General features: G+C 37.1%; 6 protein-coding genes across 7 annotated transcripts; 4 read left to right on the forward strand and 2 right to left on the reverse strand.

Moving 5' to 3' along the window:
• Nucleotides 1–60: 60 nt before the first annotated feature.
• LOC113763562 (ras-related protein RABA5b) lies at nt 61–2,821 on the reverse strand. Its single transcript, XM_027307401.1, has 2 exons — nt 2,285–2,821; nt 61–794 (listed from the first exon to the last, which is right to left on the reverse strand). Exons 1-2 carry the CDS (start codon nt 2,610–2,612, stop codon nt 475–477), a joined length of 648 nt encoding a protein of 215 aa, XP_027163202.1. The 5' UTR covers nt 2,613–2,821; the 3' UTR covers nt 61–474.
• A 1,887-nt stretch (nt 2,822–4,708) lies between these two features.
• On the forward strand, nt 4,709–5,628 carry LOC113781743 (cysteine-rich repeat secretory protein 55-like). Its single transcript, XM_027327735.1, has one exon. The coding sequence runs from the start codon at nt 4,765–4,767 to the stop codon at nt 5,551–5,553; it is 789 nt and encodes a 262-aa protein (XP_027183536.1). The 5' UTR covers nt 4,709–4,764; the 3' UTR covers nt 5,554–5,628.
• A 2,771-nt stretch (nt 5,629–8,399) lies between these two features.
• Nucleotides 8,400–9,162, forward strand: LOC113750742 (cysteine-rich repeat secretory protein 55-like). Its single transcript, XM_027294711.1, has one exon. It carries the CDS (start codon nt 8,414–8,416, stop codon nt 9,149–9,151), a length of 738 nt encoding a protein of 245 aa, XP_027150512.1. The 5' UTR covers nt 8,400–8,413; the 3' UTR covers nt 9,152–9,162.
• A 75-nt stretch (nt 9,163–9,237) lies between these two features.
• Nucleotides 9,238–12,612, reverse strand: LOC113750646 (asparagine--tRNA ligase, cytoplasmic 2). The gene is made up of 8 exons (XM_027294627.1): nt 12,156–12,612; nt 11,756–11,995; nt 10,735–11,322; nt 10,367–10,552; nt 10,213–10,277; nt 9,997–10,126; nt 9,804–9,862; nt 9,238–9,590 (listed from the first exon to the last, which is right to left on the reverse strand). The coding sequence occupies exons 1-8, from the start codon at nt 12,531–12,533 to the stop codon at nt 9,407–9,409; spliced, it is 1,830 nt and encodes a 609-aa protein (XP_027150428.1). The 5' UTR covers nt 12,534–12,612; the 3' UTR covers nt 9,238–9,406.
• A 3,787-nt stretch (nt 12,613–16,399) lies between these two features.
• LOC113764844 lies at nt 16,400–17,506 on the forward strand. Of its 2 annotated transcripts, none has more exons than XM_027308865.1 (3): nt 16,400–16,726; nt 16,866–16,963; nt 17,077–17,506. In XM_027308865.1, exons 1-3 carry the CDS (start codon nt 16,648–16,650, stop codon nt 17,257–17,259), a joined length of 360 nt encoding a protein of 119 aa, XP_027164666.1. In that variant the 5' UTR covers nt 16,400–16,647; the 3' UTR covers nt 17,260–17,506. The 2 variants fall into 2 exon arrangements, with proteins under 2 accessions (XP_027164666.1, XP_027164674.1); XM_027308873.1 differs by having other exon boundaries at nt 16,872–16,963.
• A 3,718-nt stretch (nt 17,507–21,224) lies between these two features.
• Nucleotides 21,225–22,359, forward strand: LOC113750409 (dCTP pyrophosphatase 1-like). Its single transcript, XM_027294388.1, has 2 exons — nt 21,225–21,390; nt 21,663–22,359. The coding sequence occupies exons 1-2, from the start codon at nt 21,265–21,267 to the stop codon at nt 21,900–21,902; spliced, it is 366 nt and encodes a 121-aa protein (XP_027150189.1). The 5' UTR covers nt 21,225–21,264; the 3' UTR covers nt 21,903–22,359.
• The last annotated feature ends 4,636 nt before the right edge of the window (nt 22,360–26,995 follow it).

Consider the following 26,995-nt stretch of genomic DNA (forward strand, 5'->3'; position numbering starts at 1 on the left):
AACGCTTCAAAACAAAAACGATACGAATTGTTTCCAAGCTCAAGAGATGTTCACAGTTCAGAGAGAAATAACGCCGTCAAAAGCTTTTCAAAAATAATCAAAATCACCCCTTTTTCTCCGTACTGTTACAGAGGAATTTAGATGTAGAGTACAGCAGATTTCTCAGTGCGTATATGACACAGATTTACATGCCGCAAAAAATAAATAAATTGCAACATGCTAATGTCGTTCATTTGTATCCTACAAATTTTGCCCATCGTGCATCCAGGACTACTCAACTCCATGACACTGAAGCCAATATCACAACACCATTCCAGAAGTAGAATCTTTTGTCACACTAAATCCCCAGAGGTTTCTCATGAGGACGCCCAACAAAAACACTCTAAACAGAGGCTTCAAAAGCACGTCTGCAGTGGACTCGCATGGACATAAAAAGTAAGAAAAGGAAATGAAACCTCCAATAGATATGGAAACTCATCTGGAGCAGCAAGAGGAAAAACTTTTGTTTTGCTTGGATAAGTCAATCCCATTTGCCAGGCTGACACGATTGACGGATAATTCAGCTTTGTAGGAATCTGAGTTGAGAGTTTTCCTGCTAACATTGTTGTATATCTCTCGGATGACTATCTCGAAAGCAGCGTTTACATTAGTCGAGTTTAGTGCAGATGTCTCAATGAAGAATAATCCGTCCTCTTCTGCAAGGCTCTTTCCCTCCTCCACGCTGACATCTCTAATGTCCTCCAAGTCACACTTGTTCCCAACCAGCATTCTCGCTACAGTGGTATCACAATGAGCTGCAAGATCGTCCCATCAGAAGTCAAAACTCATTAACCATTAGAGACCAGTCTTCATATGAATCTCTCTTCTTCTTCTTCTTCTTCATCTCTCTTTTTTTTTGGTTGTGTGTTTAGGGGTTGGGTTGGGGGGGGGGGGGGGAGAATATATTCATACTGAATCTTCATTCAGAAGCCTACACGTCAGAATTAAAAAAGAAGCAGAAGAGCTGCTCAACCACATGTATATTATCAACAGACATTTTTTTTGGCATCAAGAATGGATTAATGACTCTCAACCTGTGGAGGGATGCATGATCAATATTAGATGGGAAAGTAATTTTGTCTTACAATTAAAGGGGATAATAGCAGCTGATTGTTGACAAAAAAGTAAAGGCATCCAAACAATCTACAAGCAAAACAAGAACTTTAAATGAAGCAGAAAAATAACCATATACCTAAAAAATACAAAATAAAAATGAAAAGAAAGAAAAATAGCCATCTGAGTCTCACAGACTAAAAAAAATGCTGAATTTTAACTTTGATGCTCTAAATGCAATTTGTGCAACTTTTTCAGGGGTTTCATTCTTCATCATTTGGTTTTCCTCTTTCAGGGTCCATGAGGTGATTGAAGATAGTACACAAAAAGCTTTCTCATGGTTAACCTGAGACACGATCAGCATGCCTTAATATATCAACTCAATTGTTTATCATCAAAATCCTGCTGCAGCATGCTTGTCATGCTTATTGCAACACTTTGCTAAGAAAATACCATCTCCAAATGTACCTCTGAAATGTATTTATTTATGGGAGGTCAAGTTATAGGACTAGTTATCTTCTTGGAGAGAAGGTCCTTGGTTCTTGCATTAGTGATTTATTCTTAAACACAAAACAAAAGACGAGGCAAGCAGATATGTTTACCATCTGTTTTCAACGGCACAGAAACATGATAAACTTCTTCTACTTGCAAGAAGCATCAAATTCAGGGGACCTGGCACTGTTCACAGCTTTGCTCATCATCCAAAATTAATATAAGTAGCATAGCATTTTGGGTTGACTAGAATCACTTGGCAGTTTTGCTAAATCTACTCCAATATCAGAATTAGCAGCAAAAAAGTTGAACATAAATCTCTAATTCAGAAGACGATAACAGATTTAATTCTACAATTTTATCTCAGAAAACTAATACTATATCTTGAATTGATTAACCAACTATCCAAAAATGAAAAGCAACCGATAAAAGATAAAAATAGCATAAAAGGTTGAAAAGAAGAATATTAAGACTAGTAGCCTCAGATTGGATCCAGACCCCCACAAAAAGATCAAACCTTTAGCCACTTCCCAACTCCTAAATGCAGAATATGAGTTAACAAAAACACTACAATGCTCAGATGTAAACGAAGACTCAACAAAGATTGAACCTTTAGCCATTTCCAGAATCACCGGGAAAAAAATAGCTACAATCTCACAAATCCCATAAAAAAATCAAAACATAAAATCAAAACGCTTACTATTGAGCTCATCCAGCCATCGTTTGATACTCTCGAAAGTTGTTTTCCTGCTGATATCATAGACAATGAGGGCCCCAACAGCGCCTCTATAGTAAGCAGAAGTGACAGCCCTGAAACGTTCTTGGCCAGCAGTGTCCCAAACTTGGGCCTTAATTTCCTTGCCATCAACTTCAACCACCTGGGTCTGAAACTCCACCCCAATGGTGGCCTTGGAATTATGGTCAAATTCATCTCTTGCAAAGCGGGAGAGCAAGTTGGATTTGCCCACTGCTGAGTCCCCAATCACTACAATCTTGAAGAGATACTCCTCAAATTCTTCTTCGGCCATCTTCTTGCTTTCGTTGGTCGGGAACTCGGGGGCGGTGGAGGGTTTTTTTTCTTCTTGTTTGAGGAGAGCAAAAGGAGGAGACGTCCGGCTTGTGAGAGAGAGAAGAAGCGAGGGTTGACAAGCTGGGAGAATGGGAATGGGAGGAAATAAAGGTTGGGAGTTTTCAAGTTCTTTAACTTTACAGTGAGCCTTTTTTTTTTGCAGCGGAGTGAAGTTAGCAGGGATAAACTGCGTAATTGACGGATAAAGACATTTCTTTTTTGTGAAAAAAGGAAAAAGTTTTTAATTCCTCTTTGGTTGCAATCTAAAATCTCAATATGTAAATCTAAAATTCTTCTCGATTATCGCCTACGAATTCATCTTAAAAGATATAAAAAGGCTAATAACACCCTACCCTTAATAAAATTTTTCTTTTTATGTTTCCTGGATCTGACTTTGTACGATGTTAATAAAGTCAGTCACGAGAGTTTGCTGAACGGAATTAGATTGCTGTTGCCTCTCATACAGACGGTGAATAAATGAATAAAGATGGGGTCTGGGGTTCTTGCTCTCCTAAAACATGCATGTTTTAAGACGCGAGAAATAGCTACATGATGGGGTTATCCTGAGGATAGGATGCAGGCGACAGATTAGAATGTTCGTTTGCAATTTTATACTGTGAGACAATACTGCAAGATCCAACACCTACTGGTCCGGGTGGAGAGTGGAGATGGAGTGGGAGCAGGCAGCCAGCTTCTAATCTTTATCCTGACAAGAAGATATTACGTTCAACTCAATATTTTATGATCCTGACCAATGATTGATCACCGGAAATTGATAGAATCTGATACAAATGGGCAGTGAAGATGAAAACAGTAAACTGAAGCTAAGCATTTGTCCAAATTATCCTCAGTTGCATACAAAGAAAGAATGGATGAATATTCCCTCAGTACAAGTCAGTTTCAGCAGTAGAAAAGATGGAAGAGCCCACAAAACAAAAATAAACCTTGAAGAGCTGATGGCCACAAAATGCCGATTTTCATCTTTGCTTCTCTAGAATTCAGGGCAAACTTGCCAATGCAAACTACCAATAATTGTATGCTTAAAAGTTATAACTATCAGCTCCTCCATATCCATTGGTCCTTGTGCAACTTTGAGGAGCTTATCTTTCAACATTGAAATTGAATAGCCACTAATGCGGACTCCAACCCCTGTCCCCACCCACTTGGCTTCCTTAGACGATTTCAATTGTTGAATTTAACTCGATTATAGCCAGAGATGGAGATATACATTATTTATGCATCCTCCTGTGTTGCAGTGTGCGTGTGTGTGTGAGATATAATCTTCCACTGATCAAATTCAAGGTGTTTGGTGGGGACATTTTGGTCTGCCACATCACGCGCATATTTCAATGGATTTGCCCCCAAGCTGAAGCAAGACTTTTCTTTTAATGTTGTAAGAAATTCTCTTGCTTAATTACGTACCTAGGTCTTACGAGGGGACTTTTTCTCAATTTTGCTCTTTGGAGAGAAGTATATCCAGCTCCAGATGTTACTGGATCCAAACATCTAGATAATACAACTGGTCAGCGACCGGCGACAGCAAACGCTAATAATTGGATTCAGTCTCAGTGACTAAAATGTCTTGGCAAGGTAGGGTTCTGAAGATGGGTAGCTTGCTAATTTTCGCAATAATGTTCGGCAATTAAATATGATTGTTGAAGATCAAAAACTTAAGATCGTATTTAACCACCCTTAAAACGTAAAATTTTGGGGTTTCAAGTTGCCAAATTTTATTCGTTTCTTGATTTGCCAAAAACGAATAAAATACTACTGTTTGGAAAGGTTTTTGTTTCCAAAAACTTGGAAGATTTTGCACCAATTACTGCAGAAAGCCACCCTTCAGGCTGAAGAGGCGCGCACACACACACACTCTCTCTCTCTGGGTAACATTTCTAGAAGAATATAACTCGTCAACTTTTACCGGGACACGAATGGTAGCTCTAATTTGCTCTCCAAGTCAAAAATGTCTGCCAGCTTCATCATCCTCCACCATATACCAATTCAATCCAAGAGCTGGCCACCAAGATATTTGATTTACCCGATATAAAGGGGGAGACCTGCTGGAGAGTGGACACCCAACTTGACATTCAGTTACATATCATCAACTCATCATGGCTTCCTTTCATAAGCTTCTTCTCTTATTAACAGCACTTTTCATCTGCACAGCTGAATCCGCAGAGCTTTGGAGTCAGTTTTGCAATGACAATTCTCCAATAAACAGCCCCCAGTTGTCAGCAAACATCGATAGCTTGTTGGCTGAATTGGTATCAGGAACTGTCCTGAATGGTTTCAGCACCAGCTCCTATGGCAAAGCCAAAGACCAAGTCTTTGGCCTGGGACAATGCAGAGGAGATGTGAGCAACGAAGATTGCTCGAGCTGCATCAAAGATGCATCGAAACAAATTCGCAAACTTTGCCCGACTCAAGCTGATGCTCGAATTTGGTATGATTACTGTTTTCTAAGATATGACACCGAGAAATTCTTCGGGCGCGTTGATACATCAATCGGGATATTCTTCTACAATGTTGAGAATGTAACCGATCCTGACTCTTTCAACAAAGAACTCGGAAATTTGTCGGATAAGATCAGCTCAGAGGCTGTTGCCCCTGGAAACAACGGGCTAGGGAGAGGAAAGAAAGAGTTGTCACCATTTTTGACTCTATATGAATTGGTTCAATGCACAAGGGACCTCTCGCAGCTTTCTTGCGAACAGTGCTTGGCCATAGCAATCGGGGAATTCCCCACCTTCTGCAATAACAAGAAAGGATGCCGAGTTCTCTACAGCAGCTGCATCGTCCGTTATGAGTTATATCCGTTTTTCTTCCCTCTCGACCCAAAAGAGACCTTAGTCAATATGCCCATGAAGTACTACCACTCGTCCACAGTTATTAAGCCTTAAACGCATAACATATGCTTATTATACAGATTCAGTTCTTCACTGAATTTTATGCTCAGTAATACTCAGTTTCTGTTCCGTGTCATTGTCGACAAATCCTCGTATGGCATCGTTCTCGCATTCCATTTATATACATATGTACACACTCAATAATCTACCATGTCATTGGCAGGATAACTGATGAATCCCGAGAAGCAAATTGTCAGTGCTGGTTTGCCAATATGTACTGTTGTTATGCCCTGAGTCCTGCACTCCGACTAAACATTTTGTGTTAGACGCTCTAAGGCTTAAAAAAGAATTACTCCGTGCTACTGTTCCCTAGAACCCAAAAAAAAGAAAATTAAAAAGGGTTGGAGAGAAAAGCATAGATGTAATTACATGGTATAAATACGGATACTCGAATAAAATCAAATGCCATCTAATTCCTTTTAATTTCATCAAAAGCAAAAGCTGATAAACTTATATTCTAACGGGATTAAATCGATATGTTTATGGCAAAATGCTTAATGACGTATTGATCTAGATTTAGGTAGGATACAACAAAACCTAAGAAAACAAAGAGATCTAAAAGAACCTTAACAGAAAAGGATGTTTTAAGAAAACAAAAAGAGATTAAAAGTCGTCTGAAGTAAAGAAAAAGATCAATTTTTGAGTAATCTGTACTGAGACATTTGAAGGATGTTCGACTTAAAGCCTTTCGGATTACAAAAATTTGACACAAGAAAGAAGGATCCTTCCCAATAGAAAATCATCTAGTTTTTCCCGTTCCCGCTAATTATAATTTGAAACTGCACTTGTTAAAACATCTAAAAACATACATTCATATTTATTGTACCTCTTACATTATGGCACTTTCCCTTAAATTAATTCTATTTTTCCAAAAAAAAATTTACATTTGAAACCTGTCCGGCAGAGTGGTATTGAGCACCTGCTAAGTCACACGGTTATACTAATTTATAAGAGTTGCTTTCTAATTCCGGATTCAATCCCACCTAAATTGATTGGGTTTCGTGCGCTTCTTCCTCCCGAAAATACACCTACACTACACGGGAGGAGAATAATGGAGAGCTCCTCCGACTGGGTCTTCTCTGGATTTGGAAGAAAGAAGATCAACGATGATATTAATGTTTAATTATATTTAGTAGGCAATTACCAGAATACTTACGCTAGTGCAGTATATTATTAGTATTTGAACAAATGCATACGCGGTAACTTAGTCTTGTAATCCCACAAGCGTTCCAATAATCAAGCGGTGTTATTGACCAGTTTATTGTCTTTCGGTCTCAAATGCTTCATCCCCAGCTGCAACCCGTCCAAATCCCATATTCCCAGTTACATCCAACAAGAAATAACTCTTTCCTTATTCAGTATTTATGACTTGGATTAAGTCAAAATTCATCTGAGGATAAGGTATACAGTTGGATTTTACATGGACAACAGCAATTTTTGGGCTAGTAACTATTGCACTCTAAATTTCATGATTACTTTTAATGCAATGTTTTTCCCTACTCTACTAGTAGGCATAGCCATCGTTCCATTTGGAATCGGGAATCGGACCGGAACCAGATCGTTTGGAACCGGATCAGAATCGGAACTAGAACCATGGAACTAGAACCGTGGCAGAACCTTGGATAAAGGTTCCGGTTCTGGTTCTCTAAAAAATAGAACCAGAACCAGAACCGCCGGTTCCAGAACTGTTAAAAATAATTAATATAAGTAGTGAGATAATTCAAAAAAATTAGTTGTGTTTAATAGGTTTTAAGAAAGTTTAAATTTTATGGACTTTCTATATATTTTACTAATTATTTAATTATTTCTATTCGTCTAATATCTATCATTATAATTTGTAAGTATTAAATTATTACTTACAAATTTTTTTTTTTGCTTATTTGCTATCAAAAAATGGCAAGTTTTGATGGTAGTAGCTCATCTTCAAAATCAAGCAAGCAAACAAATATTTTTTGCAATATTTCTTCAAATGAAATCTTCAACATTGATGATTGTCCAACTCAAGAAAGTCAACACATGACAACCATTTGATAGTGTAATGTATTTGTTAATTTGACAATGTAATGTACTTTTCATAAAATTTGTATTGTCTATTTATTACTTCTTACTTTGTAGAATAATAATAAAATTAAAATATGATCTTTATTTTGTATTTATTTTTGTACATTCTATTTGAAATTTTAAATATATTGTTATATTCGTATTAAAATTGGTAAGAATAAAAAATTAAATAAAATTGTAGGGTACCATACGGAACCGGAATCAGAACCATAAGGAACCGAAATCAAAACTATGCGGTTCTGGAACCAGAACCAAAACCATCTTATATGGTGCGGTTCTGGTTCTACGGTTCTGGTTCTACTTCTTTGAAGAACCAGAACCGTCGGTTCTGGAACCGTCGTCATGTCTATCTACTAGTAGAATTTATTATTCATCACAAGAACTCGTGTGGCCCTTTGAGAAATACTGGCTAGTGCTGCTTTACAAATGTTGGATTTAAAATATATATATATATATATATATATATATATAAAAGAAAACAACAAAATTTTGCCACTAATCCATATTCTGTGGGCCTTTCTCTCTTTCGTTGAATTTTGCAATAGTTGTTCATTTATTGTTAGTATTATTATTTTCTGGATAGGATTTCCAGAAGATTGAATGCTTTACTTTGACCAGCAGCAAGTCAAGAAAATCTGCAGCCGGTATCATGCTCCGGCTGTTCTTGCCGTTTTTTTCTAGGAATAGACAATTAGCTGGCAATAGAGACGCGCAAATATTTTCTCCTATAAAAAATATAGCAGCATAGAGAAAGCAAATGCAAGTGAAAATTGCAACAACTGAAATCAGAAATATGGCTTTGTTTCGCTTTATTTTCTTGCTATTCCTCAGCAGCTGCATTTTTGCAGTCCTTGCAGACGTTAGTGTTGAGAACTGCAGTGACAATTCAACAATACCCACAGCCCAAATGTCCGCAAACATCGATAGCTTGGTGGCTGAACTAGCCTCAAGCACTTCTCAGAATCGTTTCAGCATTGCCACTTATGGCAAAGGTACAGACAAAGTCTACGGCTTGGGACAATGCAGAGGAGACGTGAACAGCACAGATTGCACAAACTGCATTCAAGATGCAGCCAAAAACATTCGCACAAATTGTCAAAACCAGACTGATGCCTGGCTTTGGCAGAATGATAACTGCATCCTAAGGTTTGACGACGACCAATTCTTTGGAAAAGTTGATCCATCTAGCTTTGCCAACTTGTACAATAATGATCATCCACAACATCCCTCTGCTTTCAAGAAACAACTAGATGCTCTTATAAGCAAGGTCAGCTCTGAGGCTGTTGTGCCTGCAAATGAAGGGCTTGGCAGGGGAAAGAGTTTTAGTGTCGCATCTAATGCTACTATTTATGCCTTGACCCAGTGCACCAGGGATTTGTCCCGACGTTCTTGCTCCGATTGTCTGAATATAGCCATTGGCAACTTCTCCAAATTCTGCAACAATGAGAAAACTGTTGGATGTCGAGTCCTATATGGCAGCTGCTATGTTCGTTATGAAATTTATCCGTTTTACTATCCTCTTGATTCGTAAGAGCCCTTGTCAGGGTAACAAGAAATAAAATCCCTCCAGGGTTCACCATACCTGGAACTATAATGTCATGTTAAAGAGGAGTCAAATAAAGAAACTGTATTCTGTATTTTATTAATCATCTCTCTCTGTATCTCTTACATATGATTCACTACATGTAATTTACATGTCTGCAAATAAATGGACAGCTTTATTGCCAGACAACACATATATGTACAAAGAGTTCTTCATGCCTTTCGCTGGTCGTCTGCTACAAACTTAGTGATTGCCGTTGCCATAGATTCTGGGGAAAGGAACAACGTCTTTGATATCATTGAGGCCAGTAGCATAAAGAACTAATGAGTCGAGCGCCACACTGAAGCCAGAATGTTTGACTGTTCCCTGTCTGCGAAGATCCAAGTACCACTCGTATTCTCGGTTCGTCAAGCCCAGTTCTTTCATCCTGCACAATACATCCCGCCCAGTAACGTATGACATTGTCAAACCCAAGCATAACCCCACCGGGGGAAAAAAAAAGATACATTCAGAAAGATAACAGGTAAATAAGTTTCAGGCTGACTATAAACTGGAGTGGTCAACATTATGAACCCCACAAGTATTACTATGTTTACTAATTAGAGGTGAAATCTAATTGACAAAGGACAGGGTTCTTCACCTTGGGCTTAACCAATCGAAGCGTTCCTCATTTTGGCTTCCTCGTATCACCGCTCCAACCTGAGTATAATTATTCTCAGCTAAGAAATGAAATAAATCTCTACTAGATTAAATTAAGTTCAACTCGAGACGAAGGATGGTTGACACCTCGCTGCACAAATTTCTAGTCATTTAAAGTTGTGTCCTAATCTTACCTTTGGTAAAATAACATCAAATGCAGCAACTGTTTTCCCATCATCATTTAGGCGCACATAGAAAGGCTTAATTTCTTTTGGTTGGTTGTAGATAATAACAGGCCTTTTATAGAACTCGTCTGCAAGATAACTGCAAAAATAATAAAAGGGACATGAAGTTTACCAATATGCAGTTCCATGGAAAAATATGAGTAACAACTGCCAGAAACTGTGTACCTTTCATGTTCTTCAGTTAAAGTAAAACCATATTCTGGTTTGGCTTCAAATTTCTTACCCGGCACCTGATTCAGAAAGTTGAGTCGGATTGTAGGATAAGTATGCTAAATGCCGAGAATAACAATTTTAGAATAGACAAACTGATAGATTGTACCTGTTTCAAAATTTCGACTGCTTCGGCGTATGTTATCTTTTCAAATGAGCCTGAAACAATTGATTGGAGGCGATCTACAAGAGTTTGGTCAATTCTCTTTGATAAAAATTTTTGGTCATCAGGACAATGATCCGAAATCCATTTGCACATGTATTTCAACAAGTCACCTGCACAGTCCATGGCATCCTTGATGATGCCATGGGAATGCAAAAGTTGCTATTGTTAATAACAATGGCAATAAGAAATAAACTAGGCAGCTGTAAAGCATATTGGAAGTGGGCAAAAATTGACCCAGAACAGATCAGTGGGAAAAAGAGAGAGAGAGAGAGAGCAAGATAACATCTTGGGGAAGAAAAGAAAAGTTATACTTCCAGTTCCGAGAAAGCCATTTCGAGCTCAACCATCCACATTTCAGCTAATAACCTCTTGGAATATTCCGACTCTTCAGCTTGAAATCTAGGTCCAAATGTGTAAACACTTCCAAGGGCACACGCATAGCTTTCTAAATGAAGGCGACCTGAAACTGTGAGATATGCCGGGCGAGAGAAAAAATCTTCAGAGAAATTGAGCTTCTCTGTTCTTAGTGATGTTTCAGATTTTGCCTTCTCTCTTGCTTCCAACTGTGCCACAAGTTCATTTGTTTTTCTCAGATCCTGGACTGCAGCAACTAGAGCTTCCTTATTGCTTTCACTCCTCTTCAGTTCTTCAACTAGTCTGTTTTTTTCCTTGATAGAAGCCTTGATATTATCAAGGCTGACACCGGCAGTATTATCCACAATATTTTGGCCCTGTACTGTTTCTTTGTTAAAAAGAGTTGTCACTTGAAATTTCTTGCTAAATCCTCCAGTGTCCAAGGATGTAATTATGGGCACTTGCACGTAAAGAAACCCATGATTCTGGAAGAAGGTATGAGTTGCTTGAGTGAGAGCATTATTGATTCGTGTTATAGATGCAACCTGCAATATTTCCAACAAATTACTCAAAATTTAAAAATTGGAGCGTCACAATATCAAGGCAAAAGCGGTCCTAACTCCTTAGTGGAAAATCTGGTCCTCATTTAGTGATTGTAAAGAATGTGTCAACCCATTTATAAGATGAACAACTATTTCTCTTGAATGATGTATGGCCAGGAAATGCTGCTATTTGTCGCCGCTGAAACTTTACTAATATTCTGATTATTTGGCTGATTCCATGTTTAATTTTTCCATAACTTTGTTTCCAACTATAAACAACCAGATCTCTTAGTCTATGTGGATTGGACTTAAAAATTTTCCTTGTGGTTGCCATGCCCTTTGATTGATCGAGGGATAAAGTCCCAAATTCCATCTAAACCCAATAATTTATGGTAAAGCTCGAAGGCAATGAGCACAACGAAAGGCAAGTATTTACCGTAGTTGTCCGAGGCCGAATGTGGGAACGATCTCTTAACATTTCCAGGGGCAAACGTTTCCTGGACAAAGGATACCTGCTGTCCGGATCAACAATCCCCACATGTAGAAGTTGCTCGACTTTGAGCTCAACGACATGCTTCCCCGGCAAATATGGCTGCTGCAATATACCTTTTGCTAGTATGCTAGTTCCAGTAGGCATGATTTGGCTTGGAGAAGCTAAAGCTGAGTCCACCGCAACCTAAAAGAGAGCACAAACACCAAAAAAAAAAGATATATTTACCAAAAAAAAAAAAAGCGCAAAAGGGAGGGTCTCATTCTACGGAAATCATGTAAAATCGAGTTCGAAGGAGCTAGTGTTGAACACTATCTAAAAACAGAGGAATTTATAATTTATTTACCTGAAGAGTTCGTACACAAGATCCATCACTAATTTGCAGAACGGAAATTGAAGGTTGCGGTGGTTTAGGAGTTACAGAATCCAACTTGTCACGAATCCGATGATCTCCGCCACCTAAAACCTTAAGAATGGACCTGAGAAAAGGTATCCTAGACTGCATAAGTTCCACACAACTCGCATCTTTGGGTCCAACGGCATCAGTATCTACCATACTAGGAGGGTCTTTCTTAATCTCCCTAGAGGACTTAACCCATCCACCAATGACTACTCTCCGTCCAAGCAGCCCCGCTCCTCCATCATCCCTGCCGACAATATCTTTCAAGATGACCCGTTTAGAGTACTTGAAAAGGTTCAGCTTCTCGGCATTTTCTGATTCCATTTTGGTGATAAAAAGCGTTCAATGAGTGGTGCTGAAAAAGAAGGTTGAAGATAATTAGTTTGCAATCAAGGTTGCTACAGCTTGTTCTTCGGCTTGTAATGGTAAGATGTGTGGGGTTTGGTAAATATATGGTGGTGGAGGAATAAGAGGGAGGGGGAGGATACTTTGCTTGAGAAGCCATTGGGAGGATTGAGAAGAGGAAGATGAAAGAAGAGGGTGTTTGGAAATTTGAATGGGAAGGAAAGGGATTGTTTCTAGCTCTGGGTATTGCCATCAGCCATTGCAAAGACGCTTCGGAGGGAGAGAAACTGCGGCGGGGGTTTGGTATTCTTCAAAAGTTGGGAATTCGCGGGAGTTTCCCCATCTTAACGGTTTTTCCAATCAGTAACACCAACAAAAAAAAAAAAAAGGGAGATTTTTCAAAGCAACTAGAAATAGAGTTGCATTTGTTTGCACTGTAATACTTTATAACAAATTATTTTTAAAATTTGTTAGCATGCCCAATCAGACTAGGATAATATTAGATTGGATTACAAAATTCGATCTTGCTTGCAAATTGTGTAACCCAACAATTTTGGTCAATCCATATTGTCTAACTCAAGAACTTTTAGGGTAAATTCTTACATGATTTTTTAGTATTTGATTTGGCTCAAATTAAATCTAAGAACCGGTTTGGATTGCTATTTTTTTTGAAGGTTCTTAAAGAAAATGTATTATAACGATTTAATATATATGAGATATAAAGATGATTGGGAAATACATTCACAAAAAATCTAAAAGTTTTTTGAAAAAAAAAATGACAATCCAAACAAGGCCTTATTTTCAGAACTGGGGCTGACAGTGTGCTAGTGTTTGATTAAGGATAATTAATGATCGTCCAAATTAAATAGACGAAGTTATAATTCATGAACAGAAAGGTCATGCTTGACTAGCTAAAGGGCATGAAAGTCCTCCTTATTTTTTCCTTACCTAATTTAGTAAGTTTTGTAGTCTACTATGCCTTTTTTTTAAAAAAAAATTCCTTTTAAAAGTAGGGATGAGGCGGAGTGGGGTTGGGTGAAATTTAAGAAGTGGAAAAGAAAAATAGAAGAATTGAACTCAGTATCTCTAACTTTTAGAGTCTCAACTTTAGTGTACTTAAGATGCGTTAAATATAAATGGAAATTTGAATCCATTAAATTATTGAATTGTTAAGTTCTAAATCTAATACATTTTGAGTGTGTATCATATTAAATGATAAGTAAATAGCTTATCACTTACTTTTTGAAAGCAAGTTTTATCTACGAAATTCAGTGCCATTTAATTAATTTAAATATTTCGTTATCAAACGCGTCTAAATATATTAACATCTGAATTTATTGAGTATAATTCAAACCGATTTGCACAAAAATGCTAAATGTTGCGTGAACAGGTTTAAAATTGATGGTGCTTGTTTCGAAAGTTTGATCTGACATAAACTCTTGCATTATAAGTGGCAAATCTTAATACGGTAGTCATAAGTTTCTAAGTTTGAAAAAATTGCTGATGAAAATAAATTTCTTCGCATTTTTCTTTCGCATTCTCACATGATCAAATATCATTTTTGGTCCCAAGCATGTCTGTCTTTCAGACCAGATAGATATCTGATATTTGAGTGATTCTTTTGTGTCCCACACCAGATGAGGAATATCTCGTTACAGATGATCCAAATGCCATTTAGGGTCCGTTTGTTTCGGGTGAAAATGTTTTCCAGGAAAATATTTTCCTAATTTCTCGCGTTTGGTTGCACAAAAGTTACTGAAAACATTTTCCTATGTAAAATATTTTCACTCATCTTATGGAAAACAACTTCCCTTCCAAACTTACTGAAGTTGTTTTCTGAAATGCATGCATCTCGCCTGTAGTATGTTCCAAACTTACTGAAAACATCTTGTAGTATGTTCTTTTTTTTTTTTTAGTGTAAACAGGAAGACTCGAACCCAAGACCTCTTCCTTACACTCCCTCCCCCGTACCACCCAACCCAACCCAACCCTCCCCCTAGTATATTCAAAATAAAAAAAAAACCTCATCCTGCTCATCCTATGCTAGTAATTAATTATGTATAATAGGGACATTCTTTTCTAGAGAAACTTTCAGCAGTGAGAGTGCAAGATATATGTCACAATAAGCATTGCATGTGATTGATATTTGACACTAAATGGCCAGCAATTTGTTTATTACTTAAGGAGATATTTTTTATTCATATATACATTTCTCCAAGATTTTTTAAAGTTAAACAATGAGATAAATTTTCTTATTTTGCATGGGAAGAAGTATGTAGTTATAATGTGTAGAAAGTAAAGATAGAGATAAAAGTGAAAATATTTCAAAAGTTAAACAAACATCAGAAAAATGAAGTAAGAAAATATTTTCAATAAGCTAACCAAACACCTGAAAATGATGAAAGGGAAATGATTTTCATGGAAAATTACTTCCACGGAAAATATTTTCCCAAGGAAAACATTTTACTTCCAACCAAACAGACCCTTAATCTGCTGGTCTTTCTAGCAAGTCCATAGGACTACTCATAGGATTGAGCGTCCAACTTCACATATTCAGTTACGCTTGTAATTCTGTTGTTTTTCAAAACCAAAAAAAAACCTACTTGATTAGTAAATACAATTAATTCTCCCTTCAATTACGCCTTCATATTCCAAGGACATTTTTTCTCCTTCTTGACAAGTAAAATGGTAAAATGAAAATTCTCTTCCCCTACTTTTTACTAGTAAGTATTTCTTTTGTTTATCTGTTTATTTATTTACTTTTGCGATCTCATTGCATGTGATTTGTGAAGACCGAGTTTGTACAAGTTGGCATTGCCGAGTGAGTGTAGATGATACGCTTGAAGTTCACGAAATGAAAGAATAATAGCCTCAGACCGCCTCTCCCATTCCCGCCATTCGCCCTTTGATCCCACCAAATTGCTGCTATCGCATATGAAGACATCCCTGTCAATTTCCCATATCAAAACGATACAAATTTGATTTCTCGGTCAGGAGTCAGGACCACCCTCAAAATACTAGTATGGAAGAACAAAAGAAAAAAGAATCTTGATGAGGACCAAACGCCAATTATTTTGAAGACTTTTTGACCTTTCTTTCATTCCTGTAGGGCCTAGTAATTAACCTCAATAATGAAATGTCACTACCTAAGATTAATTCTTCAGTGCTCGGTTGAAGAAAGAGCCCTTCTTCTTGTTCTTCTTTTTTTTAATATGCTCAAGGGTCATGGCTCCACGCACCATGTCTAACACTAAGACAAGTTGGTTCAATTAATAAGAACGAATCACTTTCTCGTAAAAGAATGTGTATTTGAATCATACGTCCAATATGAAAATTGTGTTGACAGGCCATTTCTAAGTATTTCTATGAGCAACTTATCATCTCGAAAATATATTCTGACTCGTGATGATGATCGGAGCCAAATTCATACATTTACAAGTCTAATAAGTAAAACCTCAGTATCTATTTCAAATGAATTTTTACGCCTTAGAATTTACGCACGTAGACGTGCCTTTCCCACTGGTAAAGAGTCGCGGCCATGCTACAGTTGAAGAATCTGTCTTGTCTAACGCAAATAGTTCCACATTCTTGATTCTTCTACTAGGCAGCAAGTATGAGTTTTCAGTCTTCGCAGAAGACAGGACGCAATCGTGTTGGCCTGCCTGGGTGTGGAAGGCCTTAATGCTGGTAGACAAAGATATGTGCGACCCCTCCCCCGCAAATACAGACTACACACACGTCAGCGCACCACAAAACTCAAATCAACCCTTGAACTTTTAACCTCTGAAAAGAATCAGAGCCCCATTATAAATTTTCTGGGACGAGTGTTGGGTAATTTTGTAACCATTAGACACATTCTAGGTATAGTACTACACGAGCCCTTTGATGGGAACTTTGTCAGTTGGGGACCTCCTATGTGTGCTCCCCTTTCGAGTACTGAATATTTAGCCAGCCTATCTCTTATGGTCCTTGCTCAACCACAACCCTCAATCCTTCCCATTTCTATCTCTTCCTTTCTCCTTCCCACAGTCATATCCCATTAGTATATTCAGAACCATTCCTCCATCGAACTTGTTTATGCAGCAAACCCAGAATGGCAAAGACTAAGTATCCCTCCTTGCTGTTGCTCCTCATCATTCTGTTCTGTACAGAACTACTACTAGTCCTGCAAGGTTAATTATCTTCAAATTTCAATACACAGCACTTCTCTTGTCACACAGCATAGAATTACTATGATTTATTTGGCGTTCGCGTAGTAAATGTTAATCAATCCTCTTTACTTTGTGCTACATACTAATTGATGGCTTACAGTTACAGGTGTAGCAGGGTCAAGAACTCCAATATTGGCTCGCTCTAATCATTTGAAGGCCACCCAAATGTCTTCTTCCCAACAGGAATTGCAGTTTCAGGTGCAGCAGACAAGCATTTCTACGTAAATTAGCAATGTGGATTTACCAGTTTAATTTGTGTCTATGTCGTTTCACTGACTATTTCTACCAACAAAAATTGTGCGAATTTTTAGACTGGTGGCAAAGGAAGGATGTACAAGAATTCAAAAAGATTGATGATAGGATCGGTGGCGCCAACCTGCACGTACAACGAATGCAGAGGGTGCAAGTACAAGTGTAGTGCTGAGCAAGTTCCAGTGGAGGGGAACGACCCAATCCACAGTGCATACCACTACAAATGTGTTTGCCATAGGTAATCTTTGTACTAGAGCGAGGGTACCCTCTAAGTTGGGCACTGGAATTTTGCTTCAATTCTATGGAAATATTCCCTGTAATTAATCATAAGAAAGGCTTTCCCCATTTTCAACGTTCAACATCCAAATTGGTGTCGATCTTCTGGATTTGGAACTAAGATTCGTGTTTTGGGATCCAACAGTCCATCTCATCTCATCCCATGTACTATATTTTTCTTTTTCCGTCTAAATCCTAATTTCATCTCTTTTATACCTTTCTTCATCATCTGCTGTCCTGTAAATCACAGCAGCAGAGGACTGAAATCCGAGAACAGGATACAAGAGAGGCAAATTTTTGAACTTTTTATCGACATGATGGTTTCGCTATGTTAGAAAGACTGGTTTCCAGTTTAGTCTAGACGGATGTCCAAAAAGGAAAGAGTGGTACTAAAAATTTGCCTAGTTGCAGCAACACTTGCACGCTTGACGGTAAGATTTAAGATTTTGTAAATCAGTAGTCTCTGAAGTCGCAAATTTCTATGCGGATTTCTGAAAAGATTCGAAGGAAGAGTCCTTTAAAGCAGTAACACATGCAAATGATTGTTCTAATTTCATGCACAAAAGCTGGACTCATAAAATTTCTTGGGCTCGTATAAAATAGGGATCCAGGGTCCTCTGGGTTTTGGCTCGCACGTTGAGTTGAGGGCTACAAAATACAAAGGAGGGCAACTGCACGTAGCACATGAAAGTGGCCCCCAAAAATATGCATTTGTCACCAATGGTCACATGCGCAAAATCTTGTAGCAAGATGTTACTACTATAGTCGAACCAATTGGCTAGGTGGATTCAATTAGGATTTGGATATTAGCTTCCCTCCACCCCCCATCAAAACGATTTTATATGTAAAAAAAAAAAAAAGATGAGGAAAAAAGATTGCAAATATGTAATCATGGTGGAGGAAAAACTTTCTTGAAGTACAGAAATGAAAAGGCCAACCTAGCCATGCCAAACTCATTGCCTAATTGTGGTCTGATTAGAAATTAATAGTGCCATATGGTAAGTATTATGCAATTTGCCTGATCACCAAATTTGGCCCGAGGGCAATAAAAGACTCAAATAGACAAGGCAGAAAGCCAGTGTCCTTTTCCATCTTAAATCTTCCATGTACTAATATGGATCGGAGGAAGTAAACATAAATGCAAAAATGGGTGCAACTGTTACCCAGTGAAAACATTGGATCCAGGTGTCCACAGGGTTGAAAACATTATTATTGTCTCCTATTCTTGTGTGGTCCATTTAAGAAAAAACCGAACCAAATTTGTAACAAGCAGGCTTTTCCAGAGCAAAACAAAAGAAAACATGATGCACGAGGCCTTAGGATTTGAAACCCATGAGAATGGAAAAAATAAATATATTGGGAGAGCTTTTCTGTAAGGACTCATGCAGTTCGAATAGAATTAGTCGTAAATCGTAAAATGGATGTGGATATTTATATGGATTATATCAGAAAACGAGACCTTTCGGACTTAAATTACTCCACTAATTTTGACTATACCAATTATAACAGATTCAAACTTAAGTGTTTATTGGATGTTAATGTTATGAGATCGTATTATCCTAATTTCATTTATTCTTTTTTTTTTTTTCTGCTGCTTTTCGTGTTGAGTGATCTGATCAGTCGAACCAGCTATAGTGAAAATGCAGTCCCAGTCGGACGTTAGAAACAATAGTTTCTGGCCTAGATTTCTTTAAAACTTTAATTTCTGGTTGCATAATTGTTTGTTTTAGCGTAGTTGATAGAAATAACTTGCTGTTTCTAATTTGAAGTTAACCAGGTGAAAGCAACATTTGGATTTTGGGCAATTTCTTAAAACAATTTTTCCGATAAATGTTGCGTCAAACTGATTTGTTATCCATCAGAATTTCAATCCATTATCGACAAAGTTTTCGTCTGTACCCATAACCAAAGCATAAGGGAGTGTCGGCCCGCCGTAAAGAATCCCCCCTTCCTTAAGGCTTAATCCCGACCGTGACAATTGACAGAATCTTCCATCAATCAAGAATCCCGTTTTGGACCAAACATGACATCCACTGGAGAAATTTCTGAAGTATCTTTTTGGAAATCAGAAATTGGGATCTACCGAAAAAAGGAAAATGTATGTCGTTTCATGTTTCCACCCAATTAGAGCCCAGAGGACTTGTTTATCTCGGAGTTTACAATTGACAAAATTCGAATACTCATTTTTCTCAAGATATCCTGGTGTTGAGTACTTGTTTGCGTCAGTACTGGCACATAATCTGCGGGATACGGATTAGCTGAAGAAATGATTCTTGAATTTGGGGTTTCTTGAGTTTTTGAATTGTTTAAACAGAATTTGGAGTATCTTTAAGATCTTAATTTTAATAAATCCAATAATATTGTCCTTTGTACGGAATGGTTTTCGAATCATTGCAACTGCGAATTCGAAATGCAAGAAAAGCGCTTTAGCACATCCAAATGCAAACTCGGGGTTATTAATATGAAGACTTGAATTCTATCATATGGTATTTCATGCCCATCCTCCTCCTCCCTTTAAAACTCTTTTTTTTTTTTTTTATCTTTTTTCTCTAAAATTCTTCCGATCAAAATCCCATTTAGGTCTCTCGTGGAAGATGGATCATACAATTTGGTCTTAGGAAGCCTTCTCTTTTAGGTTTTATTTCTTTTGTTTTGAATAAATTTTTCTTAAGATTTCCTAGTGAAATATTCTCTCCTCTTGATTTTTTTTAGTGGAAAATTTATTTTTTGCTAGGATATCTTTGTGAGAGGATTTTTTTTTTTTTGCTTTTTCGCCTTTTTTTGTGAGATTTGAGAAATTTAGTAGATTTAATCAGAATTTCCCACACATATTATGTCAGATCTAAGTTCCTCTTTACATATGCACATAGATTTATCGAATTATAATGATATTCCTCTTCTGGGGTTTCAATATTATCATCATTTTTATTATTTTTAGATCTGTTGTATCATTTGATTTTCAAATCTCTCTCTCTATATATATATTGGGGCACTTGCTCTTACATGGTAATGCTAAACTTGTAGTGTTATCAAGTTTATATTAACATTAAAAATGTTAGCCCGTTTGCCGAAAAAAGAAGAAGGCAGCCGAGAAGGCCAAATGGGTCCATGCGTTGCGTGCACGAGGCTTCCCTCCCGGGTGCCAAGGCCAGTATCCATTCATTCATTGACATCTGTTCCTCGTCCAACAAGGAATGTCAGCCCAGTATGACCTGGCAGATGAGCTGCACCATACCACCTATGCTCTAATACGGAAAAACAAATATAGATAGTAATTAAAAACGAAGGCTAAGGCAATAAAAAATGCAACCAATTTCGTATAAAAATAAATGCTAAGACAATGGACGTATAAAAATACAATAAAATTCGTTGCTTATTGGAAAATTTATGTCACAATTAATCTCTCTCATTCGTCGCATCCCAAATTAACCGCATCTACACCATTAACTAATGACACAGAATTTAGTGATTAATGTCTGTCCATTGATTCGAAGCACTGAAAACTATTAAATGTTCAATATACACCACACAATGGTACGTAGTATCTATCTATATATCTTTAGGGTGATACTGATCCCCTCCTATCTAATTGCCTCAAAATACCCACATTTCCTTACTCTACAGTCTACTCATATATTATGTGATTCAAAATAATACATCAGCAACTAATAATACATTACGTATCTTAATCATACAATAATATCGTTTTCGATGTAATAAAACCATGACTCAGTGTCCCAAATTTTAAATGCATTAAATGATTTTCAATATATATTTTTGCCCTCTTGAAAGAAAACAAAAATGATTTTCATATATTTATTCTGGGAGAAATCCACTTTAGACCGTTGTATGCTTGGCTGGCTTTGCTTATATATATATATATATATATTGAACTACCCAGCAGCACTTGCATTTGTGTAGCAGTCTTTCCTGAAGTGTTTTTTTGGTGCTGGTATCAGGGTAAAACACAGATGACAGGGCTTAAGGAAGGAGGGGAGCGGGTGACTCTTGATCTTCTCACGAAGAAAATGGACGACTTTGCTAGGGAAAGAGATTGGGAACGTTTCCACAGCCCCAGAAATCTTCTCCTGGCTTTGGTAATTACTCCCTGTTTAATACATCTTTGTGACTGTCTCTAGTACAAAACTTAGCTTTCAATTCTTTTCATCTTTACATATTGCTGAGCTGAAAACATGGCATCGGAGGAGCAACATGTAAATAGAACATCCATTTTTTCTCTTTTTGATCCAAATCCTGAAAACCCAACTCCATTACTTGCTTTTGCTTTTGGTTTTTTGGCCAAGACAACACAGGAATATGACAAAGTCAGAACAGCGGTAACCTTGATTTTGTTGTTACTGTGAAACAGGTTGGAGAAATGGGGGAACTTTCTGAGATATTCCAGTGGAAAGGAGAGGTGCCAAAGGGACTACCAAACTGGAAAGATGAAGAGAAACAACACCTGGGGGAGGAGCTTTCAGACGTGTTACTCTACCTCGTTAGACTCTCAGATGTCTGTGGGGTTGACCTTGGTAAAGCCGCCCTTAGGAAAGTGGAACTTAATGCCCTCAAATATCCGGTGAATGGTGACGGTGGCTCTAAGAAGTAGGAGTTGTAAACTAGTAATACTACAACTTGTTCCTGTCATTCTGCCGGATTTACTAGTTACTACTATCAAGAATCAAGAAGATCAGTTGATTTTCTACCAAAAAAAAGAAGGGAAGAAGACCAGCTGTTTCATACCCCTCCCCCAACACCCACAAAAAAAAAAAAAAAAAAAGGCTGGGGTTGGGGGTGGCCAGTTGTTGGTTTGCTTCCAATGGAAAGTTTTGGGTCCTGCAGGTTTTTATGGTAGTTTTTGCAGTACAGGAAATAGACTTTTTTTCTAGGCTTATTAGTTTTAATTGGAGTGTGGCTTTTCTGGGACGGATGGTGTTTATTTTGGCATTAATTTCTGGGAGATTTTGTGACTGCCTTGGCAGTCGAACAGAATCCCTCTTTCTGGGCAACTCTGAACAGATGCATAAGACATGAATGTCTCACAGTCCGGCAGCATTAATCAATGCTAGCTGCAAATTGTGGTTTCTCTATTTCTTTTATATTATTTGTTTCCCCTCAACCTCAAGTTGGCGTAGTATTTGAATTTCCTCTATCAAAAGATATGAAAAAGATTATACTGGTTTCCTTTCTTGTTTTCCACGATCATTAATAATTAAGCCACTATTCTTAATGGGATGGAATGGAATTCCAGCGATAAAGAATTTGGGATGAAGGGAGTACGAAAAAAGAAAACAAAATGCCAATGTAATGCATTTGGATAAATTTGTTGAATTCGTGCGGTGGGGATGGTTCCCCGGCAGCTTATACATGCGGCATTCTTCTACGGTCGGTTTGATTCTTGGCTGAAAAACAACGTTACCGACAAACATGGAAACATTCTACTTTATCCACATGATTAAAGTATAAATTATGCAAGGTTCATTTGGCTTGATGGTGGCTCAACTTGTTTGCGTCTCTGGCTGGAGTTGGAAAACTCAAATAAGCAAGCAGAGAAGGAGAGAATGCTGAAAATGTATCTCTACTTGGAGACAACGTGCAAACTACTACTAGAATACGTCCAGAAAGGTTAAAGGGGCGATGCCAGTCTAATTATTTAACTTCGTAAACTATAAACACCTAGGGAGTGGGCTACAGTACTCATGGCGGGCTTTGAATGATGACGAGAGGCACTGGCATATGGATTGGGCCTCTCAATGCAGTAAATATTTTATTTTGAATAAATCTTCCATATACTGATAATAATATATGTATTATTATCGTTGAATTCATAACACCTCATTTAATCAAGATTGACAGTATATGCATTGTAAGTGTAAAAAAGATTAATCCTTTTATTTGACAAAAAGGAGAAATATCTTATTTGGGTTATTTCTTATAAAGTAGTGGGCCGAAATTTTGATTCCACAGTTACTTGCACTAGTCTTTCTAAATTCATTTTCCAGTACGAAACATTTTCCTAGATTTTATTATTAGTAAATAAAATGTAAACCCACTAGCTTTTTGGTGTATTTTAAAGATAATTTCACTATAGTGCATTATTCAGTAAACGTGTGTGTGAAATAAGCAGAGAATTAAGAACTTATTTGAAATTATTCAAAAACACATATCTGGAAAAATGGCCATCCCAATATTCAAAAACTCTTAATTTTGAACACTTTGCAACGTAAACTCTTAAATTTGTTCCATTTAAATTTAATGAATCATAATGTTAACAAAATTAACAGCATAGAGAACTTACAAATCAATGACAAAGTACTAAAAGTGGTCGAAACGTGCCAAGATATTTCAATTAAAATAAAATGATACATTATCATTAATTTACACTATATTTTATCTTGTTATCTTTGTTAACAATATCAGTAATTGCGATCAATCAAATCAATACAAGTATTGAAAATAGTCAAAAAGAATCAAGTGATTGAAATTAGAACAAAACGATACATCATCATTAATTTACATAGATTTAATCCTACTTTAGTTCTAGTCTGTGTTTTCAAACTCGGACCGGACCGGTTGAACCGGGAACCGGTCAAGTGTCCGGTCCGAGTTAGTCATCAGAACCGGGAGATTTAAAACCCGGTCAACTCCGGTCAAAAAACCGGGTTTGATCGGTACAGAACCGGAAAACCCGGTCCAACAGGAGATTTTGTAAAAAAAGTTCAAACTTTTTAAATATTATGTTTTGACCCCCTAAATTGTGAAAACTTATTAATATATCTCAAATATTTCATACTTTATAAATATTGTCCTAAAATTTGATGTTATTTTTCAATTAAATTCATAATTTTAATTCTAAACTTGTTAATGTTTATTAAATAATATAAATTGTTACTTGATTGTTCTAATTTCTTTGTATTTTCTTGTTAAATATATTTGAAACATCAAATATATATAAATATACCTTTATTAATATCAATATGTTATTGGATATTTTATATACAATAATTTAATTTTTAAATAATTTTTATTTATGACGTCATCCGGTTCGACCCCTATCGACCTCCGGTCGAACCCATTGACCCCTGACCCCTGATCTCGGTCGAGTTGATATCCGGTCCGATTCTGAAAACATAGGTTCTAGTCCTTTCGGCTCAGGCGCGTTTGTAGCAAAGTTCTTTAATGAGGGCTGCATGGTGGATTTTCTACATGAAAGTGGTATATGAAAATTTCATCTTATTTGAAATAGTACATAAATAATTAATCCGGAGTTCATCCTCATTTCATATGCGTTACCTCTTTCTAATTAAGAATATTAAAACGAAACTCTGTTATGAGACTTTTAAAAATAAAAAACGGCGGTCTCCACTTTTTCAGGAGCACATTGAACACAGAAATCGTCTAAATTAAACGGGAAAAAATAATGCACGAACAACCAAAGACATTCCCTTGATCATGCTGTAAACTAAAACCTAGTTATGATTTGCCTATCGCACCTCTCAAATTTAAAACAAAAAAAAAAAGAAAAAGAAAATCTATTTCACCCCCTCAAATTTAGAAAGAGAATGCTTGTGTAAGTAAATGCAGTGCATCTTTTTTTTTTTTTTTTTTGGAGAATCTCACTTGGTGCTACAAATGGCGGTGCTCTCCCTGCATGGTCCTGATGACTTTTTGCCATTGGTTACCAGCTGCTCTATTTATGATTATTATTCAAACAAAAAGGATAATTGAAATTGTCCCATCATAAATCTCTTCCATTTTCACTCCATCTTCGATGCTATTTGCAAATCTAACTAGGAACAAGATGAAGAGAGAGGCAACCAACTCTATCATGCATATTGCTAATAGGTTTTGTCAAGTCTTCTTTGGTGTTTATGGGAACACGTAGCTTGGTGCAAAAATTTCTAATGTGATATTTTAATTCATCCTAAAACAGTTATTAAGCAAAAGCACCCGTTGCCTAATCATTACACCCACAACTCTAAAGATGGCAAAAGGAAAAATTCCTGCTTTTGAACCATTATTATATTCGACCATTAGCATCACCGCAGAAAGAATATGATAGTCATAATTACAATCATAATGACATTCATCATCAACTAACTTCACGATCCATCAGCTTTACTTGATAGTTGATACTATATATATTTAACTCCTCTGCAAAAGTTTGTCCCATGGCACTTTAGCCAAAACAACAGCAGCAACATCCTCAGAATGCTAATTAGGAGAGGTGGCATAACCATTTCTTTATTTTCCAACTCCACGGTGGTGGTAGGCTGGTGCCGGACACGCCGAGGGCAAAGAAGGCGCAAGGGCAGCAGCATCCGGTTAGGGAGTAAGCGTAGAGGGTTCTGCCTTGGTTCTCGGCAGGTGGTGCATTGGAGGGTGGTGTTAAGCCCCTTCCGCGCGCTGCATAAGCTAATCATGGAGATGGCCACCAACGGGCGGTTGGTAGAGGGTTATCACTGGTCTTTACCCTTCCTTCGTCCCCAGATATTTCCCTTGTGCTAAATCCTAGTGCCATCCAACGTTGACACTGCTTTTGTGATTTCTTGCTTTTCATTAATTCTCTGAAGTGAAATGAAATATGTACATTATTGATGTTCTTGTTAACAAGTTTGTTTTCTCAATCTACATCGCCAGGCATCTTTTTCTTTTGAAGGATGTGCAATTACAGAGATGCTAATCCTCGTGGCTGTCTAGCTTAGTATATCACTTCTCTTGTTGGTTTTTGGTTTAAGCACTCTTCCAATTGCATCGGTGATCTTGCATTCAAGAATCAAGATTGCATGCTCTGTAATTAGTAATCTAAAGCCTTTTGAACGGTTTTAAGGGTGACCTTTAGCTTCAAGGGCCTGGTTTGGAAGCACCAACCACCAAGGCAAGGTGGAGAACTTCATGGGTGGCCGTTGGCCAAGATGCTGGTATAAATATTTGTGAAAATCGTTCAAGACATTTTTCACATATTGACAAGTAAAATTTTCAATTTCTTGTTTTTAAAATAATGATTTTACATACCTTACAAAATCAAACTGGTTAAATTTGGTTCCAACTCAAATTTCTGATCACTTCTTAGTCCGAATTCACCTTTTGACCCATGTGTGATCATTTTTATAAGTGAAAAAAAAAAATCAGATCCCATTTTTTTAAGAGTAAAAATGGATATGAGTTGGGGGATTTATTTTTTTATTGCTAGATTGTAAAAGTTCAAAATTTAAATCACCGAAGTATCCCAAAACTTCAGAGATTGCCTTAAGATTGCTGAAGTGTTTAAGCAATTATCCTCCTCTAAAAGCTAGAACAAAAAACACGATAAATACTGATATTAAAAGGTATACTAATTAGAAAGGGCTTCAGATCCTCTGTCCCCAAAATAGTGTCTGTTCCCTCTGTCCCTTTGTTGTACAGCTGCCACGTGTCTCTAGCCTTTTGTTAACCCAAACTCAAATAAATCGATAATAATCGATTTACAAGTTTTATTAACTCAAATTCAAACAAACCGATAACTCAAAACTTTTTTATAATCAAGAAAATAAAAAAGAAAATAACTCTTTTCTGTTAAAAAGAAAATAAAAAAAGTACACGTTCTTGCAAGATCTTTGTATTTTGTACGTTTGACTCCCTAATTAATTTTAATTATTAGGATTTGCTAAATCTTTATTTGGACATGGAATGATAGCGGGGTGGGAAGGATGCGGAGAGGGG

Source organism: Coffea eugenioides, chromosome 1, assembly GCF_003713205.1.
Source record: "Coffea eugenioides isolate CCC68of chromosome 1, Ceug_1.0, whole genome shotgun sequence".
Lineage (NCBI taxonomy): Eukaryota > Viridiplantae > Streptophyta > Magnoliopsida > Gentianales > Rubiaceae > Coffea > Coffea eugenioides.